This window comes from Terrapene carolina, unplaced genomic scaffold, assembly GCF_002925995.2.
Source record: "Terrapene carolina triunguis isolate 2854851 unplaced genomic scaffold, T_m_triunguis-2.0 Scaffold69, whole genome shotgun sequence".
NCBI classification, from domain to species: domain Eukaryota; kingdom Metazoa; phylum Chordata; order Testudines; family Emydidae; genus Terrapene; species Terrapene triunguis.
In genome coordinates this window covers 53,634,344-53,653,868 of record NW_020664420.1, presented here as the reverse complement: position 1 = coordinate 53,653,868, position 19,525 = coordinate 53,634,344, and the positions used below count along the sequence as shown (strand labels likewise).

General features: G+C 37.5%; 1 protein-coding gene across 1 annotated transcript in view; it reads left to right on the top strand.

Moving 5' to 3' along the window:
• Positions 1-3,579: 3,579 nt before the first annotated feature.
• Positions 3,580-19,525, top strand: part of LIX1 (limb and CNS expressed 1) — a 44,547-nt gene continuing 28,601 nt past the window's right edge. The window contains exons 1-2 of the mRNA XM_024218920.1: positions 3,580-3,699; positions 15,699-15,862. Coding sequence (XP_024074688.1) covers positions 3,618-3,699; positions 15,699-15,862 — 246 coding nt within the window. The 5' untranslated portion in view covers positions 3,580-3,617. The remainder of the gene's footprint in view (positions 3,700-15,698; positions 15,863-19,525) is intronic.

Here is a 19,525-nt window from a genome sequence, read left to right as displayed (position 1 = left end):
ATCCAAAATTGAATTCTTTAACCAGGTGGTAGATTGTGCAATACAGTCAGTTGAAGAATGTTTCATGCAGCTCAAGGAACACAGCAGTATATTTGGGATGTTGTATGACATTCCAAAACTCCTCACTATACCTGAAGAAGACCTACACCAGCAATGCAGGGCACTAGAGACAGTGTTGACACATGACGTGCGATATTGATGTGAGTGATTTAGGTGATGAACTGAAAGCCCTTTCAAGATACATTTCAGCAGGATCAACTCCAAAGGCTGTTCTGGAATATATGTGCACAAATAAGATGACCACCCTCTTTCCAAATGCTTTTGTTGCTCTGCGCATACTTCTAACACTTCCTATAACAGTTGCCAGTGGAGAACGCAGCTGAAGTTAATAAAAACACATCTACGCTCCACAATGACACAGGAGAGGCTGGTTGGCCTTGCAACCATCTCAATAGAGCATGAGGTGGCCCAGACTGTGGACCTTCAGCAGGAAGCAGTTCAAATCTTTGCAACCAAGAAGGCACGGAAAGCACCACTTTGATTATTCAAACAGATAAAAATGCCAGTGTTTACTATGCAGACAAGAAAAGTTACATTTGCTGTTCAGGCGTTTGAAAGTTAAGTGTTACATAAAATTTTTGAGCAAGGCATTTTAAGTAGTTAGTTCTCCTTTATTGGGGTAGGGAGCAGAGCATGAGAGGAGTAGAACAGGAAGAAGACAAAATTGACACCTTTCGAAGTTTTGGCCCAAGCAAGGGGGCATGTGGACGTCATTTGAGCTCCCTACCTCAGGTGCCAAAATGCCAAAATCTCTTGTACTTCCATAGTTTACCTGCAGAATCAAGAAATTCTAGACTGGACATCGGTTTTTTAAGCACGTCTGATACATACGTATACACCTGTACCCTGTGCTTCTGGTACGCAAACTACCATTTGGATTTTGGCCCATCAGAGAGTTATAGCCTCAGATATAGGGTACGTCTACCCTTCAATAAAAGACTCATGGCTCAGCTGCTGCTGGCCCAGATCAGCTGACTTAGGCTCGCAGGGTCAGGCTGTGGAAGTTTAAATTGCTGTGTAGACATTCAGACTCAGGCTGGAGCCCAGCCTCTGGGTCCCTCTGCCCTTGCAGGATCCCAGACCCCGGGTTTCAGCCCAAGCCCAAACATCCTCACAATTTAACTACCCTGGAGCCGAAAGCCCCACTAGCCTGAGTCAGCTGACACAGCCAGCTGTGGATGTTTAATTGCAGTGTAGCAATACTGATAGTGATTCTATGAAGTCTCACAGCATGACCACTTTCACTTTTGAAATCCTATTTGCAGTGAGGTCACTTGGTGAAAAGTTGTAACCACTTGTATCTACCAGCAGCAGCATATGGTCTTGAACAAAGCAGTAGCAGTTTACTGAAGAGATGTAACAGACACGTGCACTTCAGCTTACAGTCCACAGTATTTTATTAGTCTCTCTACAAAAGTCAGGAAATCCATGATTTTAACTGGATTTTCAGGTTATTGATGTGATAAAGGTGTGTGTTTGAGAATTGTCTCTTGATGTTGCTGTGGTCCATGATATTGGAGCAGAGTTAAGGTTGTTTGGGTGACCTTAATTGTGTATTGCCATACTTTAACATTTACAGGGGTGTTGCATGTAATCTTACCTTTGAATATCTAGACTCTCTCACATTTATGTCTTTAAGAAAAGTTGTGATGTCATCACATTCATCCTGAGAGATAAAATCTCAAAAAAATACTATAGTCCAGTTTGACTAGGATGAGCCCTACTTGTTTTCTAATTTAGTCTTCTTTTTCTGTTAGAGAACAAGTTTATGTTGATGTGTGGACATTGAAAGTGAAATCTTTCAAATGGTTCTATTTATTTTTGGAACCAATTACTATGCAAAGGTTGTTCAGATTGGTTCAGCTTTCTGTCAGAACAGAAGGGATTATGGAAATCTATGCAGTTTGTTTTTCAAAATGTTCCATTAAGTCTTTGAAATACTGATGGATGGCCATAAGCAATCCTTTTTACTTATTCTGTACTTGGATAGACACATCTCTCTTCAGAAACTGGAGTTAGTGAGGGAAGAACTGAACCTCAAAGTTAGAGCTTAATATATATTTATTAAACCTCTCTTTTGTCAGCAGCAGAATTCCTGAAATATCTGAAGTCATCAAAGGTCATAACGAAGTTTACACAAGACTGAACTTTGCAGTGCTCAGTTTATATTTCATATGTGGTCATTCAAACAAAGTTTACTTTATTTAGAGTGAGCTTTGGGAAACGTAGAGGTTAAGTCAATAACGTTCTTGACGGTCTTAACAAATTCACATATTTAGGAGCAATGAGTGTCTTGATTTTATCACATTGGTTTAAATGACTGCACTTAAGGTAACTTTAACCTTGTAACCAGTCAAGCCTCTTGAAAATCAATGCACAGCAAACAAAAAGTCATTTCTTATAGAGTGAATACTTAACTTTCAATACAATATGTGCCTAAAACTTCCAAGTAATTAGACGTAGAAATGTTTTATAATGATATCTACCAAGAAATGTGGCTCATACCACCAAGAAAATGAATTGCTTTGGGAATATAAGAAGAATGGAGAAGGGGCTATCCTTATTGACAAGATGGCTACTTTCTCCTTGCTTTAAGGGTTTGTTTTCATAGATGCTATACTTTGTCCCAGATAAATATGTAAATGTAGTTTGATGTATTCACATTTTAATCTACAATACTTGGGAGTTCGTATCAGATTTATATAGTGTAATTTTGAGATTAATTTTCTTATGCACCCATATACTTGTCAAGTTCTCAATTTTTTTCCTAGTATTTTCAAAAAAAATAAAAAGGTAGTGTAGAGGGGCATTACCATAAACGTTCTTGTCAAGGCAAATTGTTACTCCCTAACACCTGTATCCATGTAGATTAATTGGGAGATACTTCAACAAAACATCAGTCAAGTCAAATTGCATGTTCAACAAAACTCATCACAAGTAGTTTAATTTTTCTGCCTAACTCAATTAATTTTTTTCCGCCTGCAGTTTGACCTAGTAATGTAGAAGAATCTATACGATTTTTATTCTTAAAGTGAATGTGGCTCTTACCACATTGGGTTATTTCATTGCTAATATTTCTCTGGAGAGTTCTACAGAACTTTAGCTGGGTTGTCTAATGAGAACCTTATGAATTCTCAGTCTCATCCTAACATTCCAAGAGTACAGGGGGAAAAAAACTTTTACTAATTCAGGGAAACCAAAACTATGTCTGTTTCAGCACATTCAGTCAATGTCTGGATGAAAGAGAAATGTCTTTCACATGATTAGCTTCTCCAGCTAGCCTGTAGGTGGGTGTGTTTAACAGAAGGAAGCAGTAGGAATGAGCCTGTCAGACTGCCTTTACAGCTAATTAGCTCAGCATATAACAAAGATAAGTGAGCCAGGGAGGAGGACCCCCGGAAGGATCTTTTGATTCTGGGCAATGTCTGATTGGCAGATGTTAAAAGAGATTCTTTAGTAATCCAGAGCATCAATGAACTGCACAAAGTCAGTACAGGACTGGAATAATTCAGGCATGAGGACACTTTGTGGGTACACTCTGGAAAAGCAGAACCAGGATGGACAGAACCTTGGAGTCTCTGCAATATTTAATTGCCCAAGTACTGCCTCATAGAGACGCTGCCCTTGTATTTAAAGACTGTAAGTACCAAAGAAAGTTTCTTGACTTCTCAAACAATAGTTTTATTAATGTCAAATTTAAGTATTTTACCATTAAGATACCGTGGAGCACAGTATATTAAGCAAATAGTCTGATTTTATGGGACATAAATGATGCTAATTTAAAATGAAGATATACTATCTTCTGCTTTTTTTTGGTGATAATTGACTTAATACATTTCAAGTGTATATTCTAAAAGACTAATGTTCTTTCAAAACACTTCTTTGTAAGGGATAATTTGGTTAAATTCAACAAAAGTTTTTGGGTCCTGTGGTGAAATCCACTATTTTGGAAATTTCAGAAAATGATGGTGTAATTCTATAATAAATATTTACTCTTTCTAACAATTAGTTTATTATATTAGACCAAGTATTTCATTCATACATATATAGTTAAAATGTTTCCTGTAAAATTTTCTAAATGCTGAACTCTCAACTCCGAGCACTTCTATTGGAACAGATGTAAAGCAGTACAGTATGCTACTGTTTAAACCACAGCATGTTGTCCTGCAAACACTGTAACTTTTTTTTTCTCTCCAAGACTTCTAAACAAACTAACTACATACTTTCTTTGTGGTATTTTGTGTGACAGCAAATCTGTCAAACTGTTCAATTTTCCTTTCAAATCATATTAGGCAATTGCTATATTAAAGTCTTTATTTCAGCATCAGCATTAAACTACCTCATGCAACTTTGTTTCTGAAACTAATATGATTAACTGCTGTATATTGAACTCATTCATCTCTTGGTAACTCAGTTGAAATATATGCAGTTGAATTTAGCTCTCTATTCTACCGAGCCAGATTCTGATTCCCTTATTCATGATTTCAATGGGCTTATTCATGGAGTGAGGTGCTATTCTACATGAGTAAGGGTATCTGAATCTTTCCCGTTGTTTCTTACCTAGATTCATATATCAGTGCCTGGAGAAACAGGAATTAATAAGAAACATTATCCATCAGCAAATTCAGCAAAACATTACTTTAGATTCCATTATGTTGCAGTTTCCTCCATGATGAATGGGATCACTTAGTTTGTCTCCCTAAAGGCAGTTTTTAGTTTATACCATTGATTTCTGATTGTGATATTATGGTGCTTGCAGGTGTAATTTTAATCTAAATTGCTCTGTTATGTGCTGTAAAAAGATACTGCTAACATAGCATTTGACTCTGTTTGGGAACACTTTCTTCACATACATATCTAACTGTAATCTATTTTAAACCCTCAAGCACAGTGTGGAAGGTACTTATTGAATCTCAGCTTCATTCATTTGTCAACAGCTACATTAATAGCTTATTGTTATTTCTTTCAAACATGGTATGGGAGAAACTACTTAAGTGCGCAACTGGTAAAGGAACTAGAGGAAATGTCTGTATACTGTATATTAACTATTTTCTAATGGCCAGATTCCAATACCCTTACTTGCATTGAAAAATACTTCACTGTATAAGTAGTCTTCCTGAAATTAATAGGATCACTCTTGTAGAAAGGTGCTACTCAGTGAGTAAAGTATCAGAATCTGACCCTGAAGTAAGAGACCTAGACAGCGCCATACACAAATATGGTTTCTCAGGCCACCCAGCAGGAGAACTTTGTGTTGCTGTGGTAGACTCATGTAGTGCTGCAGTCCTGAGACCTTGCTCTAAGAGCCAGGGAGAGCAGACATTGCAGGAGCAAAGAATTTGATATCAATAGGGGGAGGAAAGGCATTCCCCTTTTTGAGTTCCCTTTGGTAACCAGTTCATAAAGATCAACTGACAAGATTTTGATTGAAAATGTATGTACCAGCTGCCCAGACAATGATACCGTGACCACCCACAGATCTAGAGATGGATAATGTAAAAGAGAAAAAGCAGATGCCAAATTATAGATAGGTCGGAATGTCACTTTCATAAGGGCTTTTTGAGCCACACCAGGAAGCACTCATTTTAAAGAATTCTAATATAGAAACTGTCCATCTTATGCCTAATCCTGCTATGTGCTCCCACTGAAGCCAGAAGGTATACAGCACTGTATTCTAAAAGGTCCAAACTACTGCATAAACTTGCTGCCATTGAAGTTAGTGGGAGATTAAAGCCAAAATGATACTGTAGTTAATGGCATTGTCATGAAGAGGTTAGTATTGTCCTAAACCACCAGTCCTTGTACTGGGAGCAGTATTTTATCAGTAGGATTTAAATGTGATGTGGGTAGAAATTAATTTATAGAACAGGATATCATTATGAGCATGCCTGTGTGTATTATTATTTCTACAGCTTTTACAAACATTCAAGGTGTACAGGCTTTAAATATTACCAGAAATAATCAGTAATGAAATCATATCTGTCAGCTATAATAGTGCTTTACTACTTGTCACAATGCATTAAGAAAAAGATGGTTTTCCTTTACCTGACTGGGCAAAAGTAACATCGCTGAGTATAACTGAAATATTATCAGAGGGGCTGGTAGCACCACCTGTTGTTAAGATTACCTGACACTTCCCATTTTAAGACCCTGTTTTCAGTACCTTATAACTCTGCCAAACTTTAACCATTCAGACTGAATTTTTTCTATCCCATGTATCTGTGTCAGCATGAATTTTGTTGGAAAATGTCAGCCAAAATGGGTCAGCAATTTCTGATAACAAGGCTAGGAAAATAACACATTTTGCCCATGGTAAAAAATTCTGGTGATTTTTTGTTTGATTGAAAACTCCAGCACCCCCATACTTTCCATTAGAGACTTGAGATTTTCCAAGGAATTGGCCTTTGTGTCTGGGATATGCTTTTTGTTGTAGTTATGAAAATCTGCCCAAATTTGGCCAAGTTAAAAGCCTTTGGGGGAAAAAAAATCTCAGTTCACACATGCTCTATAAAGACTTCTGAGATGTTAGCAGCTAAATTCCCATGAGATTCCATTCGCATTGAGCATGATCCAGCAGAACTTTCCCTGCATCCTCACTTGGTGTAGAATACCTTTCCAACATTGCTATTACATTTATTGTGGTAGTACCTCAGAGTCCCCATTATGGATCAGAACCCCATTGTGCTAGGTGCTGTACAACTATAAAACAAAAAGATGGACCCTTCCCCATAGAGTTTACAATTTGAGTAGGCTTGGAAGGATTAGATTTTTGTTGGTAAATGTCAGTTTCACCATAGATACACACAAACCAATTAAAAAATATTTCCATCAATCTACATTTACAGATAAACAAAGTAAGAAAAATGCTGTTTAAGAACTGATTAGAATTTGATTTAAGTATATGTACTTTGTATATTTTGATGTGTAATATTGAAATTTTGTTTTCACAGTTGTAGAGATTGGAAAAAGTGAAAGGTTATCTACTTTCTTAAAATAATTGTCTGCCCTTTGTCTGACTCTTCCCCCCCACCCCCCATAACTTCCCACAACTGTGAAAATTTAAATAGATGAAAAAATACAATCAGTAGAAATTTTATTTAAAAAATTGAATTCTGTCAAGCCTAAACTTAAGTAATGGACTATTGGCTTTTCCCTCACTACAGCTTTGCTGTAAAGCACTACGAAGTGTTCCAAAATTATCATCCTGGAATGCAGAATTTAAAAATTGTCGGTATGGAAACATGTTTACTTTTTTAGAAATATTTAAAATTAACGTTTTTGTGAAGGTAAAGGTCGGTCTGTTTCTCAGAACCAGATTCTTGGCAGTGGCACCTATATCCTACAGTGTTGGTTTCCTTAGAAATGGGTGTCATTTTGTTTTTCAAGTAGAAGGGAAAAAGAATAAACCTGATCCAAAACCCACTGAAGTCAATGGAAAGACTCCTACCCCAATACTTTGGATCAGGCTCTCTACGATCTTGGTAAATATTTCTCTGGCAGTTTTATTTATATAAATGGTGTCTGTTTGAAGCTGCTAGAAGGTTTGGAATGTAAGTAATAGTCATCCCAGCAAAAATAGATTAGTGGACAGAGTGCAGGCAAGCCCTTCAAAAGTGCATGATATATACAGTTATCCCGTGGATCTACATTTATAACACTACTGCTATCAATTTTTTTATTGCCCTAAATTTGGGATTATCAAATCACTCATGAGCTGTGGAGCCATGAACCAGTCTTTCCAAAGGAGTGGCATTATTTAGACTATAAGGAGTCCATTATTTAGACTATAAGCCTGCAGGATTATTATTTATTGACAGTAATGCCTACTGTGTGCTGGATACTTTCCAAATACTTACGAAGGATGGTCCCAGTTCCAAGACCTCACAATCAAAATCCTCAAGAAACTTTGGCCCCAGTCCTTGGGTTTCAGCAAAGAACCCAACAGAGGCAAAGATGGCTTTATGCCACACTTATGCCCCCTAAATTCTGGACAGTGACAGGGAGAAACCAGAGTCTGTCAGTCTCCAGTGCAAGTTAGAGCATCCTCAAAGCTGCTCTAACTTTTGTGAACTGGTGATCCATCTTCCCAGAGTGAAGCAGCACTCCAGCCACCTCCCCTTCACTCCAACATGCCACCAACCTGCACTTCTACACTAGAGGCTATGCTGGCTCTATGCCACCAGGGGTTTCCCTCCCACCAAAGAAGTTTTAGCTGCCTGAGTAGTGCACAGGGGCTATCCTGAAATCAGGTTCTGGCCCCTTGTATTTGTACATTACTCTAATACTTTTGGAGCTCCAATATGCACATAAACAGTAACATCTTGTTCGTTACCAGTTAGTCTTGTTTTAGTGGGAATTTTTGTCTTCACTTATGTTTGAAGTATATTATGTCCTGTAGAAATTTAGCAAGGGGATAAATGCAGCTTAATGGCATCACTATTAATGTACTAGCATATAAATCTGCAAACCATTATAGCATTTTTAGTGAAAATCCTAGTTTGTGATTATTATGCCCATGTCTGCAGCAGAGATCTATGTATATGTGTACGTATACATTTATTCCTTTAAAATATACTCTCAACTGATGAAAAAAAGATGAACATGAAATACCAAAACTCCTATAGAACCTGATGGTTCCCACCTAAATTTCTGCCCCTATTCTCCACATATTTAAACAATATAGGTTTGTTAGTCTGAACTCAATTTTAACAACTTTTCCAAGATGCATGTGTTAAGTTACAGTCCATAATAGGATACAGCTGCAGGAGGGTGCACTTATAACTTATGATCTTTGTTTAAATGATATGGTTTCACTGATTATGTGCCACAGATTGATTTAAGAAATGTAAGACAACTTTAGTAGCCTTTCACTAAAGAATCTTCTTTAATACTTTTTAACTCCAAAAGCTTTATTATTGTTCTCTGCATTTGAGTGTTCATTTAATGATAGTCTGTCAAGTTAGTTAAAACAACCCTTTTCCAGAAATCCTTTTAAGTTTAAAAATGACAACGTAGATGGTTATCCTGTGTGTTCTTTGTATCCTGCTTTCTTTTGACGTTGAAATGTTGTCAGGGTTATGACTCCATTTCACTCTACTGGTAAGACTGTATGACTTCTGTTCTGAATAGCTCCATTAGTCTAAGGGTTTCCCTTCTCAAATAATATCCCCATCTATATGTGTTGTCTACTGTCCTGTTTACTGCCAATCCTCTACATGTTTGTTCACCTCGGGTAGGGTAACTGTAACCATGCTTTAATATTAGTCCTAGAAATATGGAACCAAATTCACTGCTGGCATAAGTGGACACAAATCCCCTGAAGTAATTAATTTTCATTAAATTATGTTCCAGCTTATGCCAATGTTGAATTTGACTTGTGGTCTCTAGAATGTTCCATATGCTTCCTTCCAGAAAAACAAGGAAAATGTGTTTCCCCTCCCCCCAAGTAATGGAGTGGGTAGCAATACCTTGCATAGAGTATGCATCCTCATTCCAATCATGGCAATTACCCAACCCGGAGACATAAAATAATATTTCTGAACACCTGGCAGAAATTAGCCATTTTAAAATCAGAGTTACAAGGAAATCCCATGCATTTATGCTAGTGGAGGTAGCAGGGAGAGCAGCCATTTTCCTCAGCCCCAAACCATCCATAACTAAATACAAAGCCCACACTGAACTTTAGTAACATCAAGGCTAGTACCATGATTATGGAATATGCAACAGAATCTAAACTTTCATTTAAAGAAATAAATTAAATTCCTTGCCTCTTGTGGTTCTGAGGAAAGCCTTCCAATTGTAAACCAATGCAGTGTTGTCCTCCTGAATCTGCCACCACCCAGGTACTATAGCTCTGAGGTATAGCCTGCCCTGTTCATCTCAAAGCAGCATTAACTCTAATAAATATAGACAAAATGCCAAAATTGTTAACTGGTTCACTGCTGGTCAATCAGTGATGGATGCAGTAGCAGTTTTTGGGGTGGGGTCAGTGAAGTGGTTGGTTGTTATCAAGGATTGCCTAGGTAGGGTGTCACAGTTACCAGGCCAGCTGCACTTGAGCTCTCACAGGGTGAAATCATGTCTCCCCCTCACTTTGACTGGCCTGCAGCCACACTGGGTACCAACCATGCCTGTTTCAGAAGGTCCTACAGGATTCAGCCCCCTGCCCAATGTACTCCTCTTCATGAGATATGGCAAGTGGTAATTACAGTGACTGTGCAGGTTTCAGACAGCAAAGTATTGATTATTCAGAACCAAGACATTCAGAAAAACAAATCTTAAAACATTAAACAATCTATCTGCATCTTATCTAACTCCTCAGTCTTTCCTTGCAAAAATATCTAGATCCCATTTGTCTTCTAGGCACTCATTTCAAGGAGTTGGGATGACAAAGAGCATCCCTAATGGTCTGTGGATATGTCGTTGTAGTTAACCCCTATGACTGGCACCCAGGTTTTTTTATGCAGGTTAGCCTCTCCTGATTACAAGCAACCTCACAACAAAGTCCTACCCACCTTACTCTGTGTCCTCAGTGTTTTGTCCTGAGACATTCATGCAGGAAAACTTGTCCATTCTTCAGAGGGAAATGGGGGAAGGGCATTGGAGGAATGGTACTTGAGAGATTTTTGCCTGCATCCTCACTGCAAAGTGAGTGGGTTCCAGGCTGAGTTAAATCGGAGCCTGGATTCTAACCTATACCCCCAGCCATGTAAGCTAGCCTGGGTTTAAAGCACCTCCTGTCTTGGGTCAAAGAGTTTCTGTGTGAATGGTGGGGAGTGACAGTTGGGCTGACACCTGTGTAAGAGCCCCAGTTAACTGTGCAGTGAAGATATGTCCTCAATCTTTCTTCCTAGTTATCAGGGGCTGTTTTTACTAGGATCCCAGCTCTTTGTCCCAGCTTTCCCACCAGAATCTTCCCCCCTCCTACCCTTGGCCATACTAGCCAGAGCCCAGCAGACATGAGACTTCAAGGGAATTGGCCCCTCTTGTTTCTGAGCACCAGACAATAGGGTTTATCTGGAGCCATTGTCTGCTTTCTGGCCCTCCTAGGTGGAGAGCTCTGGCTGGGGTTAACCCTTTGAGAGCATGTAGCCAGCATCATAATAAGAACCAAGTAAGATGAGGCATACCTAATATTCACACAAATAATACAGGTATTTCCCATGTTCTCCACATGGGGGAATTGAAATTTGAAGCAACTTGGAATTCTTAAGTCATCTCTTCTCCTGCCCACTAGGAGATATCAACTTTCCAAAGGCAAAATTCTCAACTGCTCCCTGTGTGTCAAAAGCCCTAGGTCAGCTGTCAAAGCCACTATTTCACCCTCCCTCAAAAACTTCTGTAATGGTCACACATTATTAGTACAAAAGCTGAACATTTGCGGAACAGCATAAAATACATGTAATTCTAAAATAATATGTATAATATTGATTGTGCTAGTCATTTTTTGTATTTAATTCAATATTTTTTTATTAACTTGGCACTGCCACATCTTTTCCTGTTTGTTGTAACATTCAGTATCCGTGTCCCAGAAGCCAGGGGACTCTTACCACAGAAGTTAGTTAGGTCCAGTTTACTATATAGTCCACAAAGCCTTGGCTATTATGGGAACAAACAAAAGCACAGAAATGCACAGTAAAAATATGTTCTTTCTATTCCCTTGTAACTAGAAGTTACGTCACATCAAGTACCATGCACTGGTCTGAAACCCTTATAATGCCCATGAATGGAGGTAAATTAAGGATAAAGGATCCATGAAATCCTTGTATAGTGGTCACATTCCTAACATTACTTAGATATTTGTATTACATTCTTGTAACAGATTAAAAGAGAGAGGAAAATGTATATGTAGAATACATGGGTGAAATTCTGGCCCATTGAAGTTGATGGGAGTTTTGGCATTGACTTCGATCGAGTCAGGATTTCATCCTATATCTTTGTTTAACTGATTCAGTGATGTTACAATATACTGAATAACAGATTTTAGAGCACATGTAATTAAACTGTTAGGAAAAGTAGTCACCAATGCACATAGGTACTCTAGTCATTGTTTAAACATCTTTGGCCATATTATATTTATTTTTTCAAAATACAAAAAGCAAATTAAAGTGAATGACATTAATTCAAAAAGAGATGTAGATCACAGTGCTAAGTTTAGTGTGTTCAACACTTCCAACATTTAAAAAAAATCTAGCTTTTTCATTTGTACACTGTTACTGGATGGTTTAAAATTTGGATTGCTGCTGCACTGCATTCCTATGGAGCATGCAAAAATGTGTGTGAAGAAAAATGAGTAAATATCAGTCGATTTGACAAGACTTCACCCAGAAAGTTTAAAAAAAAAATAATGCAATTTCTTATATGAAAATGAATGTAGAGGGTCTGAATAAACTATGCATATTGCTATGGTACCTATTTCAAGAGGGATTAAACAGCCACCTACATACCTGATAGTGGTAGAACGGTTCCTGAATATCTCTACAGTGCTCCTGGGATTACTATAAGACGCAAAGGAACTTTTCAAACCTCTCTGGTTGCTAGTTACATCCTGCTTTTTTTTTATTTTTATTTTTTTTAAATAAATTAAATGCCCCCTTTTTGGAATGGATATGTTTAGAATAACTTGTGATAACGTTTTTAAAATATGTATGAATATGAGAGTATAATATATTGTCTACACACAGAATTTGCACAGGTTTAATTTACATGGATTTAGTTAAACCATTGCAAGTTGTGAGTATAGACTCTAATATCGATTTTAAAACTGCCCTATATCAGTTTACTTTGTGCCTATAAATTTACTCATGCAAGCTAAACTGCTACAGGCCTGCTTTAAACCAATCTAAGAGACAGTCTCACACGAAGTCGCACTGCTTTAACTAAATGAGGAATAAAATCACGACTTGATTTAAACTGGTACTATTTTGTGTGTACCCAAGCCCTAAATTTTCTTGGATTGTAAACTCTTTGGGATTATAAATTCAGTCTTTGTGTGTGTGTGTGTGTGTGTGTGTGTGTGTGTGTGTGTGTGTGTGTGTGTGTGTGTGTGTGTGTGTGTGTGTGTGTGTGTGTGTGTGTGTGAATAGAGCATAACAGTTTATGGGTGCTGCCAGAATACTACTACTACTACTGCCTTTTACTAGATATGTCTTATTAGCTTACCCTGTAACAAACTGTCTCATAGTTTAGAGAGTGACAGCCAAAGTTAAGTTTCAGGACTTCAGCAAAAGAAGAGACTCTGCCTTATTTTCCTTTAACCAAGAAGAATCTCTTGGTTGCTTAGGGAACTTTATGTAGATTAATTTTTAAAACAGCTGAAGGTATCACAAAATCCAGTGAAAACATTCAACCAACCAAGAAGTATTCACAGGCTGTCCAAATGCTGAACTAGTAACAGCAAAAGAAAACAAAAATGATATATTATGAATTTTCTCAATCTTGCTATAAAACTGACAAAAGATATGAAAGACAGATGATACAAAAAAGGAAAGGAAAAACTGATTTAGAAGGACAACAATTACTGTGGACATCGAACAGTTCTTAAGAGCTAGTGTTTGTTATCTGGATAACTATCATTTTTCTTTGATAAACAAGTATTGAGTCTAATTTTTCAATGGTGTTTTAGCCCCCAAATCCAGTCCAAATTCAGTGGGAGTTAAGCACCAGACTCTCTTATGCTCCTTTGAAAATGCCAGCCTAAAAGTTACTAAAACACTAATTTTTTTCTGATGAGGAAGCAGCTGTGGCTCTGATTTGAAAGGCTGAAGAATATTTGGTCTGAAAACTAGGTTATCAGCTGACTTTTTCTTAAATTAACATTTTATGTCACAAGTATATCAGGGCCTGAGAAAGATCGGTGGGTGGTATTCATGTTGGTGGTATAGGATCCATGGCGTAGACATCTAAAGTTTTGGTTTGTTTTTTTTTAAAGAAAAAAATCAAACAGTTAAATGTCAATTTTCCCAAGAGGCGCTAGGGCCACAATTGCCTTATAGGGATGTCGTAAGCCTTTGTTGTTCTTGTTGTCATTTGTTTTTATTCTGGTGCTCTATTTCAAGCTAGTTTCTTTTAACCTAAACATGACCTTTTCAATAAAGATTTAATATCAATACAATTTCTCCAATAAATGTGGCACTTTCCTTCTATTAAACCGTCAAGCTCAAAGCTTAGAAATTTGACATTTAACATGCATGAAGTTTATTCCTAGATATCAACTTTCACTTAATGGCTTTTAAACTGAATCGTTACCAAACATGAATGTAAGAGACAGAGTGAAGCAACCAGCGATGTAAAAGATGTATTTCACTCAGGGTCAGTGAGAAGTTCTCAACACAGCAGACCCTAGACATTTTCCTTGATCTAGGCTGCATTTGGTTCTGTGGTCTGTTCTGCTGGAAGTTATCTGGTCTAAAGATTTGATTTTTTTGTTCAAACTCATCATCACTCAAAGTTGAAATGAGTTGAAAATAAGAGGATAATTGCCCTTGTTGAACATAAAAATGCTAGGTCACCAATTTCATCTAGTCACTTTATTATTCTGGATTGCTGTGATGAATATCAAAGATCAACAGCAGGTAGTATCGATCACTAAGTATGCAGTTCATAAATTCTAGCAGTCTCAAGGGGGCGGGGATACAGCTATAATTTAGAACAGTAGAAATCAGTTTCTGTGGTTTGGGTTTCACTCTTATGCAGTTTGTGTCAAAGCACCATCACACGTTGTGATAACCATCTGTTTCTTATTCCATTAGTTATTCAAAATGGGGGGGGGGGGTGAGGGGTTAGCCATACCATTCTGAAGGCCCAATGTAAGGACTTTCTTTCTTATTTTCTGTATTCTCATTGCTTTCCCTGTTATGGCCATCCAAGCAAGCAATCATAGGAAATAGATAATATCTTGTGTTTTTACAATGACCCTCCGAAAAGCCTGTTCTCGAAAGTGGTAAACGGGCATGTTGTTTGAGAGGGGCATGGTCTAAAATAGGAACTGGTAATATTTTTGACAGAGTATAAAAAGTTCCATCAATATTAGGTAATTGCCAAGAAACATCACCTATAATCTTGTGGCTGGGCTTTTCAAAGGAGCCTAAAGGAGGTACACCCAATTTGTATTCACTTTAAATGGGAGCTGAGTGGCTAAGACTCTTACAAAGCTTTGAAAATCCCATCCCTGAAACTTAAAGCTTTGTAGTGCAGGAGCACTGTATCGATTTTTAGTTTGTACATTAGTATTTTAATGTTCATGTTAACTGGCAGCTCTCTCTGCCCTTATATACAGCATCTTCCCTTCTGACCACATCACAAAGCAGTGTGGAAACACATCACTTTGTGCACCATTAAAATCCAGCCCCTTCTGCTGTGGAACACAGCAACTGTGATCCTTCTTGTGACGGATAAATGGGAATTTCTATATAGTTCCCCTTTTATCTGAAAGACAGCTGCTCCAACAGTACAGTGCCTCTTAATATCATGCTGGAGCAAAATACAGTTATAATGCAAGTGATGGCTTTGACTGAATCTTCAACTCTCACATGTATATAACCAGAATATTTCTTGTTTAAATCTGGCAAATGAAGTTACAAGTGAAGATAAAATGTATACACTGTACCCAATATTTGTCACTTCTGTGTCTTTGATAGTGAATGTCGTAGCAATGCTGCAGGAATTCTGGGAGAACAAACAGAAACAGAGAGCTGTATTTCCAAGTGAAGGCACAGTGGTGTATGAGTCATTGAACTCTCCTGGACCTCCATTTGTCAGTTATGTCACCCTACCTGGAGGAAGCTGTTTTGGCAACTTTCAGGTAAGAAGCAGACTTCAATTTTTGCCAAAGGGAAATCTTTCTTCAAAGTTTTTTTTTTTTTAAAGGGAAAATAAATAGTTACTTATTTTCAGAGCACAATATATACACACTTAATCCCTAAGTGCCAGACCACAGTATCTTCAGGACATAAATTGTTTAAACAAAAATAACGGGCAGTACTGTGAATTAATTGATCATGGCATGACTTATTGTTCTAATCATGGCTCTTGTAAGAATGTCTGTAATGAAGGGGATTCTTATAAATAGAATATCCAAAGTCAAATATCTTTGTCAGATAGTTTTAAGACCACATTTTTGGTTTGGTTAGGTTTTTTCCCATAATCTTTAGAAAACCTGTTTGTAGTAGCAATGTTTTCATTATTTTGTCAGTGAAAAGATATTTTTATTATAAGATTCCCCTGCAATCTGTGCAACCCAAACACATCAATACAGTGCTAATGCAAGAGATCCAGAAAATGAAACTAATTAGAAACAGGTCAGTTTTTCACATTGAGTGAAAGGCATAAAGTGAACAATAGAACCAACTTGAATTTAAGCTAAAAATAAATTAAACCAAGGGGGGGGGATGGGGGAGGGAAGAAAGGTACATTTTGATTAGAAAAATGTATGAGCACTCATACATTCAAGAAAAATATGTTATCTAGCTACATAAGTATACATATTTGAAATTGTTATGAGCAAAATCTAGTAGTGGAAGTTGAAAAAAGAGGGGGAAAACAGGCAATTTTAAAAACAGTAAATGTTTGTGAAATTATTTAAAACTAAATTCTGTCCCTTGTTCATTTCTAGTAGACAACATAAATAACGAAAATTAAATCCAGTCTTTAGCTTTTTATTTTAACAGTCTAAAATGTTAGTAATACACACACATTTTTATATATGATTTTAACTCAGGGTTCTCTTTATATTTAGTCAACTTTAATTATTCAGGGCCCAAACCTAGGAGGTTCTGGACCCCTTCAATTCTTTTTGACATTAAAGGATTGCAGGATGGGCCAGAATAACTAACTCTTTGTTTTAGCATTTTTAAATTAGTGGCTTTTTTATTCTGAATCCATTTGAAGAAGAAAATGCTACACAGTCTAAACCAGGGGTCGGCAACCTTTCAGAAGTGGTGTGCCGAGTATTAATTTATTCACTCTGATTTAAGGTTTCGTGTGCCAGTAATACATTTTAATGTTTTTAGAAGGTCTCTTTCTATAAGTCTATAATATATAACTAAACTATTGTTGTATGTAAAGTAAATAAGGTTTTTAAAATGTTTAAGAAGCTTCATTTAAAATTAAATTAAAATGCAGAGCCCCCTGGACCGGTGGCCAGGACCCGGGCAGTGTGAGTGCCACTGAAAATCAGCTTGCGTTCCACCTTCAGCACGTGTGCCATAGGTTGCCTACCCCTGGTCTAAACATTGTAATCAACAGAAAAGGTAATTTGATTGGTCAATTTTTGTGAAGAGGAGGAGAGGGTTCTATGGCTGAGCATTGTATCTAATTAAATTCTATTCTATATATCCCTTCAATTTACTGTCAGTGACTTCCAACATGGGCTTGATCCTGAGAGTTACTGAGCACCTGCAACTCCTACTCAAGTCAAGGGAGCAGAGGTAACACTCTCTCTCATAGGCTCAAGCCCATGATTTGGAAAAAATAACTTGAGATAAGATTTTGAAAATCCTTCCCTCAAGAACCACATTCCTGGGACAAAAATGAAATTATTTCACCATTATTATGTCATCAGTGAAGTTAGTGGGACGTTATTCAGTTTTCAGACATTTAAAATTTTTTACCAGCTGTTGGCCGTTTGGCTTTTGTGAAATGAATTGGTGGCTTTAGTCCAGTTACCAATGGAGAAGAGTCCACATCATAGAAAAACACCATCAGAAGTGGCAACTTCTTTGGAAATCCCTGCATAAAAGCTAAACACTGTGAATGGCCTGGAGACCATACTATGTATCTTCTGTCCAGAGGTGGGCTTCTCCAGGTCAAGACTGAGGAGAGGGTACTTTTTAGTCTGTCATCAGAGATACAGATGTTCAAACTACTATGACAAGTGGACAGGAGAATCTGATTTAAGAGCTGGTTTGCCAAAGAGCATTGTACAGCAATTATGTAGCTAGCTGTATACTGAATACAGCAACTTCTTTTAAAAGTTATTTTGATTCCTTTTACTTTTTTGGGTGAAAAAAAGCATGTAGACCCATAAACTATATTGTGGGAAGATGGGGAGGAAGGGCAAGGATGTATACTGCTGAAATTTTACGTTGCAATTTTTTTCCTACATGCCCAGCTATACAAATATTTTGGCGACACAATAATTGTGCATTCTTCATGTAATATCTAGTATTCACTGCCTCTGGAAGGTGGTGGCAAAAAGGATGAGGGAGTAATTTGTTGGCATTATTGTTGAAAAACAATACCTTCTAGCAGCATTTTTGAATTGTGAGGGCTTGGCAGACCCACTGGTGTATACAGAGTACGAGTGTATTTAATTAATAGCACATCTCCATTTTGATGTACACATGATGTGTAAGGAAAGAGTATTATGTTAAATTAGATATACAAGAGGAACAAACCCTGGAATTCTCCCTCAGGCAGAGCTCTCACTGAAGTCAATAGGGATTTAGTCTGAATAAGGAGTTTGTTATCAGGCTCAAAGTTTGCTCTGACTAGTAATAGCAAGCTTTTTCTTCTTTTGCTTTGTCATCTCGGTTTGTATTTATCCATTTGTTTGTGTGAGTGGTACAGAGGAAGAGCTGTTTTCATAGAATTTCCTACCTTTTAGCATGATGACATTGGTGCCTGGCTTTTTTTCTACTCAAATTTAAGAACCCTAGGCTAATGCGCATCCCATCTTGCTACGGCTATCCAACTACGGTGATAGCACCAAAGGAAAGAATGGTAATTCTACATTCAGGAAAAAGCTGGTTGCTTCAATGGACGAGTCAAATCAAATTCCAGTAGTCCACTTGACAAAGAAACAAAAGAGCTGCTGTGGTTTGGAAAATCCGGGGTCAGGCAGTAGGATATGCATTAGGATTATGAAGGTGTGACTGGAGCTCCAGGGGAGCCAACTGAGGTCACTCAATTAACTGCAAAGAATGGGGCAGACAATCCCCAAAGCTGGTGGATATTCCAGTACTTAAATTTACCAAGCCAGCACAAAACAGCTTCTATAATACCTCACTGGTTACCCAGAAGCCAACAACATGGTTCCCTTAAAGCCTCCCTCAGGCCTCCACCCAGACACCCAAGTCAAATATGATGAGGATTACTGAAAATCTTATTCATCATATAAGAAAGTTCTACCAATCCCAAAGAATTGGGCACATTATCTCCCAAATTAATGAATATTCCAGATCTTACCCAAATACATGCTTACAGCCAATTCTTATTCACTAAACTAAAATTTATTAAAAAAGAAAAAAGAGGGTATTGGCTAAAAGATCAGTATACATACAGACATGAGTACAATTCTTAAGATTCAGATTCATAGCAGAGATGGTGAGCTTTGTAGTTGCAAAGAGTTCTTTCAGAATTAGTTAGATGATGAATCCAAATGCCAATTCAGAGACAGAAAATGTTGCATTATTTGCTTTCTGGATCAGTTTTTCAGGACACAATGAGAAGGAAGATCCCCTGAAAG